At 49.3% G+C, this 15,327-nt stretch overlaps 1 protein-coding gene across 3 annotated transcripts in view; it reads left to right on the top strand.

Annotated features, from left to right (window-relative positions):
* EEFSEC (eukaryotic elongation factor, selenocysteine-tRNA specific) overlaps window positions 1-15,327 on the top strand; it is a 251,615-nt gene that overhangs the window by 109,040 nt on the left and 127,248 nt on the right. For 2 of the 3 annotated variants that reach the window (XM_045494010.1, XM_045494012.1), the window contains exons 3-4: window positions 3,468-3,564; window positions 5,822-5,986. In XM_045494010.1, coding sequence (XP_045349966.1) covers window positions 3,468-3,564; window positions 5,822-5,986 — 262 coding nt within the window. The remainder of the gene's footprint in view (window positions 1-3,467; window positions 3,565-5,821; window positions 5,987-15,327) is intronic. The other variant, XM_045494011.1, reaches the window with a different exon arrangement.

Genomic DNA, 15,327 nt, shown 5'->3' with positions numbered 1-15,327 from the left:
CAATATGCATATGTTGATGTACTTGATGATGTCTCCTGTATCGTTGAGGCCATGTTCATTTCTCTTCTCTCTTTTTTCTTAGTTTTCCTCAGATTGCATAACCTCTATTGACCTATTCTCAAGTTTGTTGATTCTTCTGCCTGCTCAAATTATTCCATTCCAGAATTTCTATTTGGTTCTTTTTTGTAATTTCTAACTCTTTTTCGATATTTCCTATTTGGTGACTCATTATCTTCATTCTTTCCTTTAGCTCTTTAGACATGGTTTCCTTTGTTTCTTGAATATATTTAAAATAGCTGATTTTCAGTTTTTGTCTAGTAGGGCTTTCTCATGAACAATTTTTATTAACTCCTTTTTTTCTTTGTGGATGGACCATACTTTTGTTTCTTTGTTGTATTGTTATTTTTTTGTTGAACACTGGACATACAGAATAATATAATGTGGCAGTTCTGGATGTCAGATTCTCTTCACCCACACTTTCAGAGTTTGTTGCTATTATTTTGTTAGTGACTTTTGTGAAGTAATTCTGTGCAGTCATGTGTGACCACTGAAGTCTCTGCTCAGTTAGCTTACTGGTCAGCTAATGATTAGACAGAGATTTTCATTAAGCCTAGAATCAGTAAGTCTCCCAGTCTTTGCCAAGGATTAAAAAAAAATTTTTTTTAATGTTTATTTATTTGTGTGTGTGTGAGAGAGAGATAGAGTGCAAGTGGGGGGAGGGGCAGAGAGAAGGAGACACAGAACCCAAAGCAGGCTCCGGGCTCTGAGCTGTCAGCACAGAGCCCAATGTGGGGCTTGAACCCACTGACTGAAAGATCATGACCTTAGCAGAAGTCGGACGCTTAACTGACTGAGCCACTCAGGGGTCCCTGCCAAGGATTTCTATTGGGTCATGCTTTCAGTGCTCAGGCAGGCATTTGACAACTCTGCCTTGGCCTTCACTTCCTGCTTGCATAGAATCTTACGATCAGCCAAAGGTGAGAGTTTAGGGCCTTCTCATATCTTTCCTGACAGTGCCCAGGCATGCCCATAGCTTTTTGCTGTCAAATAGCCTTATAGACTACCAGGAAAGCTCCAAACCTCCCATGGGAGCTCCCAGCTTTTCCTTCTATGACCAGTTTGCCCAAACTGTTATCCTCTGCCTCAAGCAGCTGCCTCTAATTGTTTTCAACAAATGCCCTCGAGGAAAATGCTGTTCACACTGGGCAAACTCCAAAGCAGGTCAAATAAAGATAGCCTTGTAAATATAGTCTTCCAGGGAGCTACCAGATTGGAAAAATTATGATACTTCTCTGGGAAAGGGGCTTTGATGGAACTCAAACCCACTCTGCAACCTGCTGTCAGGCTGCTGGCTTCCATTCTGATTGCAGATGTTGGCTATTAGGGCTAGTGCAAAGTTGGGGAGGGGTGGATGGGAATAAAGCAAGTTAAAATGCCACAAAGCTCTTTTTATAAATTTTTTTTTTTCAACGTTTATTTTTGGGACAGAGAGAGACAGAGCATGAACGGGGGAGGGGCAGAGAGAGAGGGAGACACAGAATCGGAAACAGGCTCCAGGCTCTGAGCCATCAGCCCAGAGCCCGACGCGGGGCTCGAACTCACGGACCGCGAGATCGTGACCTGGCTGAAGTCGGACGCTTAACCGACTGCGCCACCCAGGCGCCCCTACAAAGCTGTTTTTAAAAAAATGTTTATTTATTTATTTTGAGAGAGAGAGCACGTGCAAGTGGGGAAGGGGCAGAGAGAGAGAGGGAGAGAGAATACCAAGCAGGTTCCATGCTGTCAGCACACAGCCTGACCTGGGGCTTGATCCCATGAACTGTGAGATCATGACCTGAATCGAAACCAAGAGTTGGACGCTCAACTGACTGAGCCACCCAGGTGCCCTGCCACAAAGCTCTGTTATTCTTACCAAGGTTCAGCCATTTTTCTTGAATAAACATTCCACAGATTGCTGCAAACCTTTGGTTAATTTCTAGAATTCTGGAAAAGTTACTTCTGATGATTTTTGCCACTGTTCTTTTTTTGCTTTTATGGAGGAGAGACTTGTTGAATGTCTTTATTCTACCATCTTGCTGATTTTTCAATGTATATTGAGTCTTAGACTTCTTTCTTATGAATGAACCCCAAAGCAAGGGGGGGAAAACTCACTCACATTCACCAACATGTTTTATCAGTGTTACTTATAATAGTGAAAAATTTGAAATGTTCTAAATCAGTGACATTGGTGGGGGAAAGCGTGTAAATTCTGGGTAACACTATTATGCAGCCGTTAGGAAAGAAAGAGGAGGCCTGGATGGTGGAATTATAACATGGAAGCTGTGAGTCTTGATTCTAGGGCCACATGGGTTGGATTGGAGTTTGCTCCAATGACTTGGAGCAAATTAATTTGCCCCTCTAAGCCTCAATTTCTCATCTATAAAATGGTGACAGTTCCGGGGTGCCTGGGTGGCTCAGTAGGTTAAGCATCCGACTTCAGCTCAGGTCATGATCTCGCGGTCTGTGAGTTCGAGCCCCGTGTCGGGCTCTGTGCTGACAGCTCGGAGCCTGGAGCCTGCTTCGGATTCTGTGTCTCCCTCTCTCTGCTCCTCCCCCACTCGCACTCTCTCTCTCTGTCACACACACAAAAATAAATAAACATCAAAAAATTTTTTTTAAATGGTGACAGTTCCATAGTGGTGCTGTGAGCTGTCAGTGAAGGTGTCCAGGCAATATGTGTGGCTCAGCCAAGTGAGTTGTTATCGCTGTTGTTGCTATCATTCAACAGAAAATTTGTTATGCTATAATGGCAAATAACAGCTAGAAGGATGTGAAATTTTATGTATGCTGTAACCAAAATATAAGAAAAAAAAAATGCCTGGCAACGCATGGAAAAACCAAGGTTGGAAGAAAGCACACCACAATGGCAGGATTATGGGTTGTATATGTTCTCTTTTCCATTTTTTAAAAATCACTGGGAAAGATAAATGTCTACTCACAGTAAGAATCTCTTCTTAAAGAAGGAGAGGCTCTTCAGGAGGGCCCAGGCAGGAACACCCCCCCATTAGACACTGGGATAGTGGAAGTGTGTTTCCAGATGCATCTTCAGGGACTTTTTGGTAACCAGTATTTCCCGAGTCTCTGCAGGAAACTAGGATGTATTTCCTGGTCTTCTTCAAGAGGGTCTTTTATTCAGCGTCCTGGGGGCCAGGGTTCACTGCTGCCTCCTCAGGGTGGGTTCTGAACGTGGTGGTTAAAACCTAAGAGCGCCCTTTTAAATTCTATCGTCCAATCCAAAGGTTTTTTTGTGGGGCCTCTGTTTCCTCATCTGCCGAGTGGGAAAATGATGGTACTCTTCCTTGATGCTTTCCAAAGGATGGAAGGAGAGGCTATCTGAAGTGCTTGGTGCTCTGCCAGGTACTCCACAGATGTGCTGTGTCCGTGCTGGTGATCTCTGTAACTTGGCGGGGCTTGTTTTTCCATTTCAGGTTCCGAGGTGCACCGATTATATCCGTGGCAGCCAAGCCTGGGGGACCAGAGGCCCCCGAAACAGAAGCTCCACAGGGCATCTCAGAGCTCATTGAGGTACTTGAATCCAGGCTGGTCTCTGGCCCCAGTCCCACTCAGGCAGGTCCCTTTGTGTCCTGCTTGGTCTGACGGGGAGAGAGAGAGGAGGCACCCCAGCAAGACGACTCTGAGCTGGTTCCTTTAACTACCACCACCCCTCCCCCAGGTACATGAGCACCTTAGTATACCCGCCCTCACCTCCCTGCAAGAGTTAAACCAAAAGAGAAGCAGAGCCCCCCCCCCCCAACCCCATCTCGTTCAAAGTCCTGCCCAGCTGTCCACACTCTCGTAAGTCTTTCTTTTTCCTTTCTCTTGCTGAACACCCCCACCCGGACACAGCAGCTCCTGCCTCCTGGAGCTCTGGGCCATGTCATCCATTCCAGGCCTGCAGACTGTGCCTGTCCCCCAGTGTGTCCCACTGGCTGATGGAGATGGGCAGTGCAGCTCAGGTCCTCATGGTCTCCACCAAATAGTGGAGCCTCTGAGGCACAGGCTCTGTGTCCAGGCTCAGTGGTAGATAAAGGGAGGGAGCCCAGCCACCGTGGGGTGCCCAGGGTGGCCAGAGGTCAGGTTGGGGATGGTGAGGTAGTGGTGATGCTGCTGGAAGGATGGCGGTGAGAAGGGGGACCTCAGTGTCCCTCGCTAAGAGGGGCGGAGTGGCGAGGTACCTCGACTCTGGGGCTGCGTGCTGGGCCTACCACCTGCTGTCTCTTGCCTCTATTCCCTCAGTTTTAAGTAGGGAAAATCCCAGCACCACTTCCCTTTGGACTTGGTGTGAAGGTTAAGTGATCATTAACCTTTTCACAATGATCATTAGCTTTCACAGTGGCCCTGGGAGGCTTAAGTTATCTGCATCTTACCAAGGAAAGTGTCAGACTCAGGGAAGTCAAGTAACTTGCCCAAAGTCTCACAGCAAGTATGTGGTGCAGCTGGCATTTAGTCCCAGGTCGGTTGTTGGGTGTCTTTGGGGTCCACCTGTATCTGGACCCACAGAGCCAAGATCAAATGTGACCGAGTACACTGCCACCGTTTCTATGATAACAAGGTGCTGATCTGGCTGACTCTGCAAAGCAAACCTTTTCTGGGTGACGCTTTTGTTATTTTTTCGTCAGCTTCAGGGAGCACTGGTCTGGGAGCCTGGGACAGTCATTTTTATTAAAGCAGAATTTGCCCATGTTGCTATGAAAGATGTTTGCCTATTCCTTTAAGAAGCCTCTGCATAAATATCAGGCAAAGCCTGTTTTGAATCTTTAGTCTTTTTCCAGAATTGTTATCACAAGGCTGAGAGTTTAGAACCTTCACTACCGAATACTTTTTGACAGCCTCTTCCCTGATGAAAGGAGAAAGCAGCAAAATAAAAGGAATAATGCAGCCTTTATTTCCATTTGTTTATAAGGAATTAGCTCTGACATTTCTGAGCACATAGATAGCATGAGGAAAAGGGGCTGGCTGAGGTCAAAGCTGGTGGAAAGTGTCAGCGGAGAAGAAAACTCAGAACCACAAATTGAGGGGGCAACACCAGGCCTTGGCAGACGTTAGGTGGTCCCTCTGTCTCTGCCGGGGCTTAGAGAAACAGCATTCACCCCCTCCTTCCCTACCACATGTGGTGGCAGCCCTGCTATCCTGCATCCTTTGGACACGTGTCCCTCTCTTGGGCACCGTGCCAGCTGCTACAGATACTTGGAAGGACTCAGGGCTCTAGGAGGGAGACAAATAAACAAATGATCACAGTGGTATGTTAACTGGTTGACGATGGGCTGGGGAAGGGAGCCATACGGAAAGGGTAGGAAAGCCTTCCCAGAGGTGATGTGTCCCTGGAGAAGGGAGGTGAAGCTAGCTGGTACACTTCCAGGGCCTGCCAGCAGCTGGTGCCTGCTGTGAGAGGGCAAGTGGTGGGGGACGAGGCTTCCATGGTACCTAGGGGCTAGATGATGACACATCTTAAATTCCGCAGGCTCGGAAGGCTAGGAAAGCATGAGGCTTGGACTGACACGTCCAGGGCTGTCCTGCAGCAGGTCCCTGTGCTGCAGTGCAGGCGAGGGCCTGGGGTCAGCCTGTTAGGAGGCTGTTCATTATCCCAATGAGAGGAGAGAGAAGTTCCTTTGAACCGAGAGGAGCTGAGAGCACAGCAGGAGTTTGGAGTGTAATCAGGAAGTGGTCCATTTCTGATCTGGGCCAGCTTGCCCCGTTCCTGGCTACTCCCTCTGCCCTCCTCTGCCCTGCCCCACTCAGCTCCTCTCCCCAGCAGGGTGTGGCAGCAGCATCTCTTTTCTAGCTCCTGACGTCCCAGATTCCCATCCCGACGAGGGACCCCTCGGGACCATTCCTCATGTCTGTGGACCACTGTTTCTCCATCAGAGGCCAAGGCACTGTGATGACAGGGACCATCCTCTCAGGCTCCATCAGCCTCGGCGACAGTGTGGAGATTCCTGCCCTCAAGGTCAGTCTTACCTTGGCCTTCCTTTTGGCCTGTCTCTCTAGCGGCAAGGGAGAGCGACAGTCCCTTTGCCTCTCTGGTGGCTGAGCCCCTGGGCCAGATCCCTGGGGCTGGCCTTCTGGCTCTTCTCTGCTCTGTCTTCTGTACTGCCCTGCCTGGATTCTGGAGCCACCACTCTCCCTCATCCTCAGAACAATACCCATTTACTGGAGGCCTGTGATGAGCCTCCTGAGTGGGTGTTCTGTGTAGATAAAGAAACAGAAGCTCTAGAAGGTGTGGTGGGCCCAGGATCACCTGTCAACAAGTGAGGGTGCTGGGTGTACACCCTCCTTTTCTACCAGCTCCGTACGTCAGGGTGGCGAGTACATGTGCACTTATTTCTGGGTACTTTTTGCTTAGCTACAAGGATTTCAAGTTAAACACAATTAGAATCTTGTGTCACTCAGAGTCATAAAATCTGGAAGATACCCAGATGAGTTTATACTCCCAGTGACCACTAGTAGGTGCCATGTTATCCCTCCGAAGACCTGTGAGAGGGATGGATAGCTGGGTATCTCCCTATCGCCCCCCACCTCCTGGTAACTACCAGCCTGGTCTGATGTAAAAGGTGTTCAATGGCCTTGATAGTTCCCATCTTCAGTGGGCTTTTCTTATGGTTTTAGTTTACTGGAGAAGAAAAACTTAGAGCCTCCTCAACCACCCTTCTCTTCAGGGGGTATAAAGGGTGGGGAACAAGGCCTGGTTAGAACTAGGAAAAGCCTATGAGGAAACCTGGGGTCCAGGGTGGTTGTCTAGTTCTCAGAAGAGCCTGGAGTGCAGGGACACAGAAGCATGCACTTGGCCCTGTGTACTAAGCCAGCGACAATACCAGCTTCTGGATGTGCACAGCCCTAGGTCAGTGAGTTCACTTTGCTTGCTAACTGGGAGTGCTTCCTGGAGGGCTGTGTTGAGACAGATTCTGTGGTTGTCTGGATCACTAGATGTGTTAGTCAAGGTCCTCCAGAAAAACAGAACCAAAAAGATGTGGGTATATACATATACAGAGAGAAAGGGGTGTGTTTTAAGGAGTTGGCTCACATGATTATGAGGCCCAGCAGGTCCAAAATCTGCAGGATAAGCCAGCAAAGATGGAGACCCAGGGAAGAGTTGCAGTTCAAGTCTGAAGGCTGTTCACTGGCAGCATTTTTTCTTCTTCTAAGAAGGTCAGTCTTTCTGTTCAGGCCTTTAACTGATTGGACAGAGTCTACCCACATTATGGAGAGTAATCTGCTTTACTCAAAGTCTTTTTTTTTTTTAATTAATTAATTATTTAACTCAAAGTCTTAGTGTTAATCTCATCCCCCCAAAACCCTCACATTGGGGTACCTGGGTGGCTCAGTCAGTTAAGCGTCCAACTTCAGCTCAGGTCATGATCTCATGGTTTGTGGGTTCAAGCCCCGTGTTGGGCTCTGTGTTGACAGCTTGGAGCCTGGAGCCTGCGTTAGACTCTGTGTCTTCCTCTCTCTTCCCCTCCCCTGCTCATGCTCTGTCTTTCTCTCTCAAAACTAAATAAACATTAAAAAATTAAAGAAAAAAAAAACCTCACAGAAATATCCAGAATAGTGCTTGACCAAATATCTCAGTACAGTGGCTCAGCCTAGTTGACATGTAAAATATACCATCACCCTTTTGTGGGGGAGAACCGTGATTATAGTGTCTGCCCTGAGGAAGGGGAGGGCAAGGGGCACCTATCTGTTGTGTTGGCCTTTTCTGGTCTAGGACAGCCTGGGAGGATGTAGGAGAGGGGTATTTCAGGAATGACAGGAATGACCAGGGCTTCCCCAGGTAAAGGAAATCTCAGGTTTAAATTACCCCCTTCACTCATTTTATGGTGCTGTGGCTGTTGCTTTCCTCCTGCAGGGCTGAGGTTATTAGGGAAGAGCCTCCTGACCAGGGAGGACCAACCAAAAGAAAAGCTTCCTTTATAGGCCTGAGACTGGCCAGGTTCCAGGGCTCCCTGGGGCAGCAGCAGGAGTTGAAGGACAAGGCCCTGCCCTTCCGAGGCCTAGGGCCTCCCCTGACATAGAACCCGAGTCCTAAGGTCATAATCCCCTCCTCCACTGGCTGTTGTAGCTCCTCCCCTGAACACCATTAGTCCTGGATAAATACCACTTAAATCAAATCCATGTTGCGCCAGGGACTAAAAGTGTAAATCTTAGAAAAATAAAGCACAAAATTATGAAAATAAACCAAACTTATATTTAACACAGTTTAGATTATTATGGTGCTGTGTGTTAATTCTTAGCTGGAACAGAGAATGAGTCAAATGCTAAATTTCTTTGCCTTCTGGGTCTTCCCTGAGGCAGACCCCAAGGGGCCACCCTGATCCAGTATCCCTTCTTCCTTGGGAGAAGACCTGTTTGCAGCCTGGGAGAGCAGCTGGGAGCAGGAAGGAGGTGTCAGAAGAACTTGCTGTGGGACATAGACTTTGAAGTGCAGTACCTGAGGGAGGAACAGGTGCTTGATGACAGGGTCAGTGGCTGCCATGTTTGACCGAAAGCGTGGACCTGGGGAGGGCCGAGGCAGAAATAGTCAGCCACGTTAGGCAGAGATGTTTGAGTGGGGACACGTTCTGAGGTCTTTGGCTACTTTTTCATCCTGATGAAAATGGAGCTTGCCTATCAAGGTCCCAGTTACTGATCTGTAGTACTTGGACACAAGGAAAGTGCTTGGCAAATATAAATTTAATTCTCCTCTTGCTTTTCTTCACCCATTTCCCCCAGCCTACTTTTCAACCCTCTATTGTTGTGTTCTTGTCTAAGTTGCTAGTCAGGGAAAGCATAATTTGTAAGTAGTGAACTCGGATATTTGGCTGAGGAATTTTCCAACCAAAGCATGGAACATGCAGCCTGGTTTCTCCTTTGCTGCGTCTAGTAAAATGTGAGAGGAAAGGAGTGTATTGGAGATGGAACTGTTAGCAAAAAGCCTGCGCTTGATGATTTGGGAGATTCTCTGCCTCTTCAGATTCCAAAGAACGCTAAAAGTAGGAAATTGGCTTTGAGAAAGCATGCTCTGGAGAAAGGCCAGCGGTGAGGCTAGACAGCCTTTGCTGTGGAGATTGGGCACGTGACTCGTGGATCCAATCAAACATCTTAGCAGAAGCCAGGACTAGAGACAGGCTTCTCCAGGAAGAATCTATAGAGAACCTTCTTGTTTAATGGTGGAGATCCCCTTGATATACATGGGAGACACGCGAGGTTTTTGAGAATGTTATATCGCAAAAACACTGGCAGTGTGGACTGAAAGGGACAGACCTGGTGAAATGTTTAAAAAAAAAAATAGAGCATTTGGACTTCTAGTATTCTAATTGTAGGAAATGGACTGATAGAATTACTCTACTAACTCATGTTATCCTTTAAGAAAAGGGAAGAATGACTCCAGGGGCAGAGCTGTGGACACAAAGGCAGAGGCCAGAGAAGGAAGCCTAAAGGCAGGGGCCTGTGGAGCCTCTGTGGGCCCGGAGGGTGGAGGACCAAGCCACAGAGGGTTACTTTCAGGCCAGGAAAGCTAAAGGAATTTGCTCCATTGGGTTTCAAATTCACTTGGGTCCAGTGACCTCTATGTTCCTTTCATTTTTTCCCTGTGCCTATATTTTAAAAGCAGAAAACTTGTCTTTTAGTTTCACACATCTGTAGGTGGAGAGGCATTTGGCCCCAGGATGGATCATATCAGTATAACCCATGCCTGATTAGAGGGGTTAAATGATATTTTTGAGTGGGTGATACTTACAAGAGATTTTGGACTTAGAGTATGGTCTAGTGAGGTGAGAATTCGGGGATGTTGGGATGGGGTGAATGTATTTTACACATGTGAATGAAGTTTTGGGGACTGGAGGGTGGGGCGGACTGTAGTGGTTTGTAGAACTGTGGACCACAAAAGCCATATCCACCTAGAAGCTCAGAAATGACCTTACTTGGAACAAAGTCTTTGCAGATGTAATTAAGGTAAGGCTCTCAAGATGAGGTCATCCCTGTTAGGGTGGGCTCTTTACCCAACGGTGTGTGTCCAGTGACACAGATTGACAGAGGGAAGGGCGAATGAGGCTAGAGGCCAAGATTGGAGTTATGTGGCCCCAAGCCAAGGAACGCCAGTGGTTGCCTGAAGCCACCAGACACTAAGAGAAATGTAGGGAAGGACTTCTCTCTGAGAGACTCCAGAGGGGACCAAACCCACTGACACGCTGATTTTGGACTTCTGGCCAACAGAACTGCAAGAGAATAAATTTCTATTGTTTAACACTACCAAGTTTGGTAGTTGATTAGGATAGCCCTAGGAAATGAATACGGATTTTAGATGGAAAGGACTGAAGTCAGAACAAGTCTGAAGTCCTTTGCAGTTATGGGCAGGCCTCTTAACTCCACTGAGCTTGGACTTTGTCATGAGGAATGGCAGGGGTTGCCATGAGAGCTGAGTGTGTGTTGGCAGTAGAAGGCTTTACAGGTTAACATAGAGTCAGTACCGCTGCATACTGATGGCCAGCTCTGTTCCTTCCTTCCTTTCCTGTAGTTCCCACCCAACAGATGAGAAAACCTAGGCCCAGGGCTTTGTTTTGCAACCAGACAGCAGAGCCGGCATTTGAAGCCATTTGTCTGGCTCCAAAGACCAGGCTCTGTCCACTATACCCACTGCCCCTGGAGCCCCCAAGGAGACGGTAGGTACCAGTGGCGTTTCCTCCTTGGGGAAGGGCAGGACCCTCCAACCTCCAGAGCAGCTTTGTAGGTGAGCCGGGTACCCCACTGAGGCCTCTCCTGGGCCACGGAGCCTGTAAAAACACATTTCAGAAGCTCCTGAGGTCTAGAGCTCCTGACCTCCTCTCACCCCCCACTTTCCACTAACCATAATTAGTGGCCGGTGCCTATTGGGCACTGGGGACATTGCAGGGTGGGGGCTTTAAATTAGATGGCCCTCCTCCCAAACCTGGTGACATCCTTGTCAGATTTCACTAATCAACTTGGACACATCTGACCGCTTGAACTCCCTCAGAGGCAGGGCACAGCCATTCCAAATAAACAGTCGCATTCCCCTCTTGGCCAGGGCTGGCCCGCTGGAGCCAGTCAGACCCTGGCCCCTGTCTCTGCTGCCTGTGTCCATTCCCAGCTGGGGCCCATTAGCCAATTGAGGAAATGTTGGGGAATGGGAATGAAGGAGAAAAACCAAATCCCACTTAGAGCCCAGAATGGCGTAAACACCAGCCATCTTGAGATTTGCCAGCCTTCTCCTCAAGGATTTTTGGCCTGGGAAATCCCTCTGGTCGCATCTGATCCTGGGATTTTCGGCTAGTGATGTTTCCAATGGGTATTGGCTGTCAGAGTTGTAGCGTCAGAAACTGTCAGAGCCACACACCATGGAGAGAGAGAGAGAGAGAGAGAGAGAGACGTCTGGGAGTTCAGAGGCAAGTTCTTGGCCTCTCTCTGTCTCGCTGATTCTTTTTTTTTTTTTTTTTTTTTTTATTTATTTTTTCAACGTTTATTTATTTTTGGGACAGAGAGAGACAGAGCATGAACGGGGGAGGGGCAGAGAGAGAGGGAGACACAGAATCGGAAACAGGCTCCAGGCTCCGAGCCATCAGCCCAGAGCCCGACGCGGGGCTCGAACTCCCGGACCGCGAGATCGTGACCTGGCTGAAGTCGGACGCTTAACCGACTGCGCCACCCAGGCGCCCCAGTCTCGCTGATTCTTCACAAACTCAAGTCTTGCCTCAGTCTGGGGCCTCTGGAAGAGGGGCACTATGGTGCGGTGCCCACTGGGGATGGCGGGTGGAAGGTTCCTAGCACCGAGTAGGCACGTGGGTTTTAGGTGATAATTCTTGTCTTTATTGTTGCCATTCAGCGTTACTTTTCTGTGGAATTTCTCTTGTGGGGTATGGGAGGAGGAAATGGCAGGGCACTTCCCAGGTTGCAAGGAAACAGTTCTTTTCAGGGCTGCTAAATGAGTCATTGAGATGAAAATACGCGTCACGGCCCTCACGTCAGTTTTCTCATAATGGTGACAAACATTATTAGGTATATAAAGATGCCAATTTAGTTGGTAAAACTGTTAGAGGAAAGTTCAGAATTTGATAGTATATTTCTCTAAATTGAGTTCATATTCAGACTTATTTTTTCCTTTATGAGCACCCCCAGAAAGGAAAAAAAAATTATCAAATACTACTAGACATTGTTACTCTGACCGTTGCCTCCACTCTTGGGTGTTGATCGCAAGGTGAGAAGAGAAAGTCGTGGCATCTGGAAAGATGCATTTTCTCCCATCAGCAAGCCCACAGCCGCATCCTCTGCCTGACCTGCCCTGCCCCTACTCCTAGCAACCCTCCTCCCCTTGTCCTTGTTTTTCACCCAGAAGCCTTGGTGGGCTGTCCCCCTACCCTGGAGTACGTGACCTCTCCCCTTCCTCTGGATTGTTAGCCGCTGCCTCCCATGGGTGCTCTGGGTCAGCACTTAGGCACTGCCTGGCACTGTGTCTGTCTCTGTGCCTGCGTCTCCCACCACACTCATCTCCTGGAGGGCAGAGACTGGGTCCTGTCCTTCTCTGTGCTCTTAGCACCTGTCCTAGGGCTAGGGTCAGAGGAGGCCCCAGAAACTAGTTGATGAAAAAAAAAAAAAACAGTAGGGAACACCCATAAAGCAAATAAATGATTTGTTTTGTAGTAGGATTTTGATTCAGAATAGACAGTGAACGACTGTGGATGGCTGAGTTTGCAGCGGCTGCTCCCCAACCTCGTGGATCCAGATGGAGAAGCCTAGAGTCGGGCAGCTGGCTGCTTCCTATACCGGCAGTCTTCTTTTTGAGGCTCGAGTCTTGATGCCTCACTAGTGAGTAGCGCGAGATATTCCTGTGTCCCAGTGCCAGCTCATTTTCGGTTATAAACCAGGGGCCCAGGGCTACAGAGCGGCTTCCCGAGCCACCTGTGCACATTAGCTCTTAAGACTGAGCTCCCTCTGTTTCTGTGTCTTTTATCAAAAATGTAAAGCCTGATCGTCATCCTTGATCATTTCATGTTTCAGAAGATCTGTAGAGAAGGAATGCTTTTTGTGAGTTTGATGTTTTCATGGTTGTTGGCCTCAGGGTGGAAACTCCTGGGAGTCCGTTCTCTGTACCTGGATGTCACATGTGCCAGGGGCGTGGAGCTAATGGAGCAGAGGGGGACAGGGAAGGAGAAAGGGGAAGGAAGGAAATGGGGAACAGTTTGGAAAAGCCAGGGGAGAGGGGGCAGAGGCAGAGGCAGGCGTTGATCAGGTGCCTGTGGTCAGATCAACTTTCACTTGGTGTCCTGTCTCAGGGTGGCGAGTGGAGGGGTGAGGGGGGGGTGGTCTCTGCCATCAAGCCCTTGCCCTCAAGCTTCCCCTGTCTCCCGCTGGGACTGCAGCCCTCCCCTGCTCAGGTGCCAGCCCTCCAGCCCAGCCTCTCCCTGCTGACAGAGGGACAGATGGCGAGGTCTTTGTAGAGCCGTGCTTGGTCCCACTTATCTGCTGGTGGGCCCCTCATCTCCAGGATGAAATCTGAAGTGCTCTGTGTGGCAGAGAGCTGGCTGTAGCCTCCCCTTTGTCACCTCTCCAGCCTCAGTTGCTTTCTGTTTTTTTTCACCACCTCCCTGCTGCCCAAACCACCAGTTTGTTCTCTGTATTTATGAGTCCGTCTCTGTTTGTTCGTTCATTCATTTTTTTGGATTCCACACAGGAATGAAGTCATGGTATTTGCCTTTCTGTGTGTGTGACTCACCTCTCTCACTCCGCCTCAGTTTCTCATCCCAGAGCAACACCAGATCTCTTGTGCTCCGTGTGTTAGTTAGGGCCCTGGTGGCAAGTGACAGAAATCCAGCTCAGACTGGCCTGATGTGAAGGGGACAGGCTGGTTCCATTACTAAGCCAGGTGGGGCTGGTGCCTCCCTCCAGACCTGTTCTGTGTGGGCCATTCTCCCAGGCCTAGTCCCTGCACCCCGGCTTTCCAGTTCCTCCCCCTCAAGTCTAGGATGTAGTGGCCTGTGGCCTTGGGATTAGTTCCCCAAGTCCATTCTACCTGGAGGATATCTGGTACGTGAGGATGTGCCTCCCCTGCCAGTGACTGGTGAGCCAGATTTGGCCAGTGAGATGGGAAGGGAGGTCTCTTGGGGGGTTTCTCCTGCTACTGGACGTTGAAGCAGGGAGGGCCACGTGACCTTTGGACTTGAGGGGTAAGTTTGAGGAGGAGGCATGCAGAAAGATGCCAGAGGAAAACAGCCCAAAGCAGGGCCCTGACGAGTGCCTGAGTCTGCGCTACCTCAGCACTTGGTGTTAGGAGAGAAATGACATTTCCTTTCTGTTCAGTCAGACTCATCTGCAGTTATAGAATGGGATATGCTTGGCTGGCTGGACCAGGAGCTCAGCCCTATGGCCAGGACGAGTGCAACAATTTGCTGGGTGAGCTGGATTTCACATTCACCCCTGGAGCAGGGGTGGGGACTACTGGGAAGAATGGTTCCCAAAGAAGTTGGGGTACTGATGCTAGGAGATAGACGCCGGGCAGGCAAAACTGAGAGACATCCACATACTTGGTGTTGGTTCCTGCGTATGGCTGCCTTGACAGCCCGGCCTGGGACACAGAGGGGCTGAGCTTGAGTCCCTCCCCCTCACTTATTTGCTCGGGAAGTTACATCACCTCCTGGGGCCTGTTTTCTCCTGAGCTACTTGTGAAGATTCAAGGACATTTACGTACTGTGCTTGTAACCAGACCTGCACATGGGGATCGCTGTCATTGTTATCACGTGCCACTCTGAATCTTGTCTTTCCTCCCATTTACCGTGCATTGTTACTTGGCCCACAGAGTGCAGTGACTCAGGGGTGGGGTCCCTGAGCTTAGCATAGCCTGCACACCACCCCCCTCAACCCTGAGCACCTTGGCGCGGTGAGACCTTTGCCTGTGCCCCGCCTTCCTTCTGGCCTGGGGATCAGAATCACATCTGCAGCTGAGTTGTAATATCCTGTTGTCTCCCCAGCGAGGCCCTGAGAAGGAAGGACAGGCGACAGGCGAGGACAGAGATTGATTTCAGAGCAGGCAGGGAGCTCAGGAAGGTTTTTCTGTGTAGGTGCTGTTGTCAGAGGCATGTGCCCAGCATGGTAAAGATCTAGCAGGCTGCAAGATGCCGCCTCCCTACAGGCCTTTTCCTGTGGGCTCCCTCTGGCTTGTCCTCCCCTCAGTCCCAAGGGAACCGAGTGCCGTTCTGCCTCAGCCCCTGGATAAGGCTGCAGCTTCCTCTCCCAGAAGCCCTCTCTTTTGTTCTTGTGTGTTTGTCTTCCTTTATTTCTGAGAATGGATTTCATCACGCTCATGTG

This window comes from Leopardus geoffroyi, chromosome A2, assembly GCF_018350155.1.
Source record: "Leopardus geoffroyi isolate Oge1 chromosome A2, O.geoffroyi_Oge1_pat1.0, whole genome shotgun sequence".
Classification (NCBI taxonomy): Eukaryota; Metazoa; Chordata; class Mammalia; order Carnivora; family Felidae; genus Leopardus; species Leopardus geoffroyi.
Note: the sequence above shows the minus strand (reverse complement) of the source record. Positions and strands in the feature narration are given on the sequence as shown.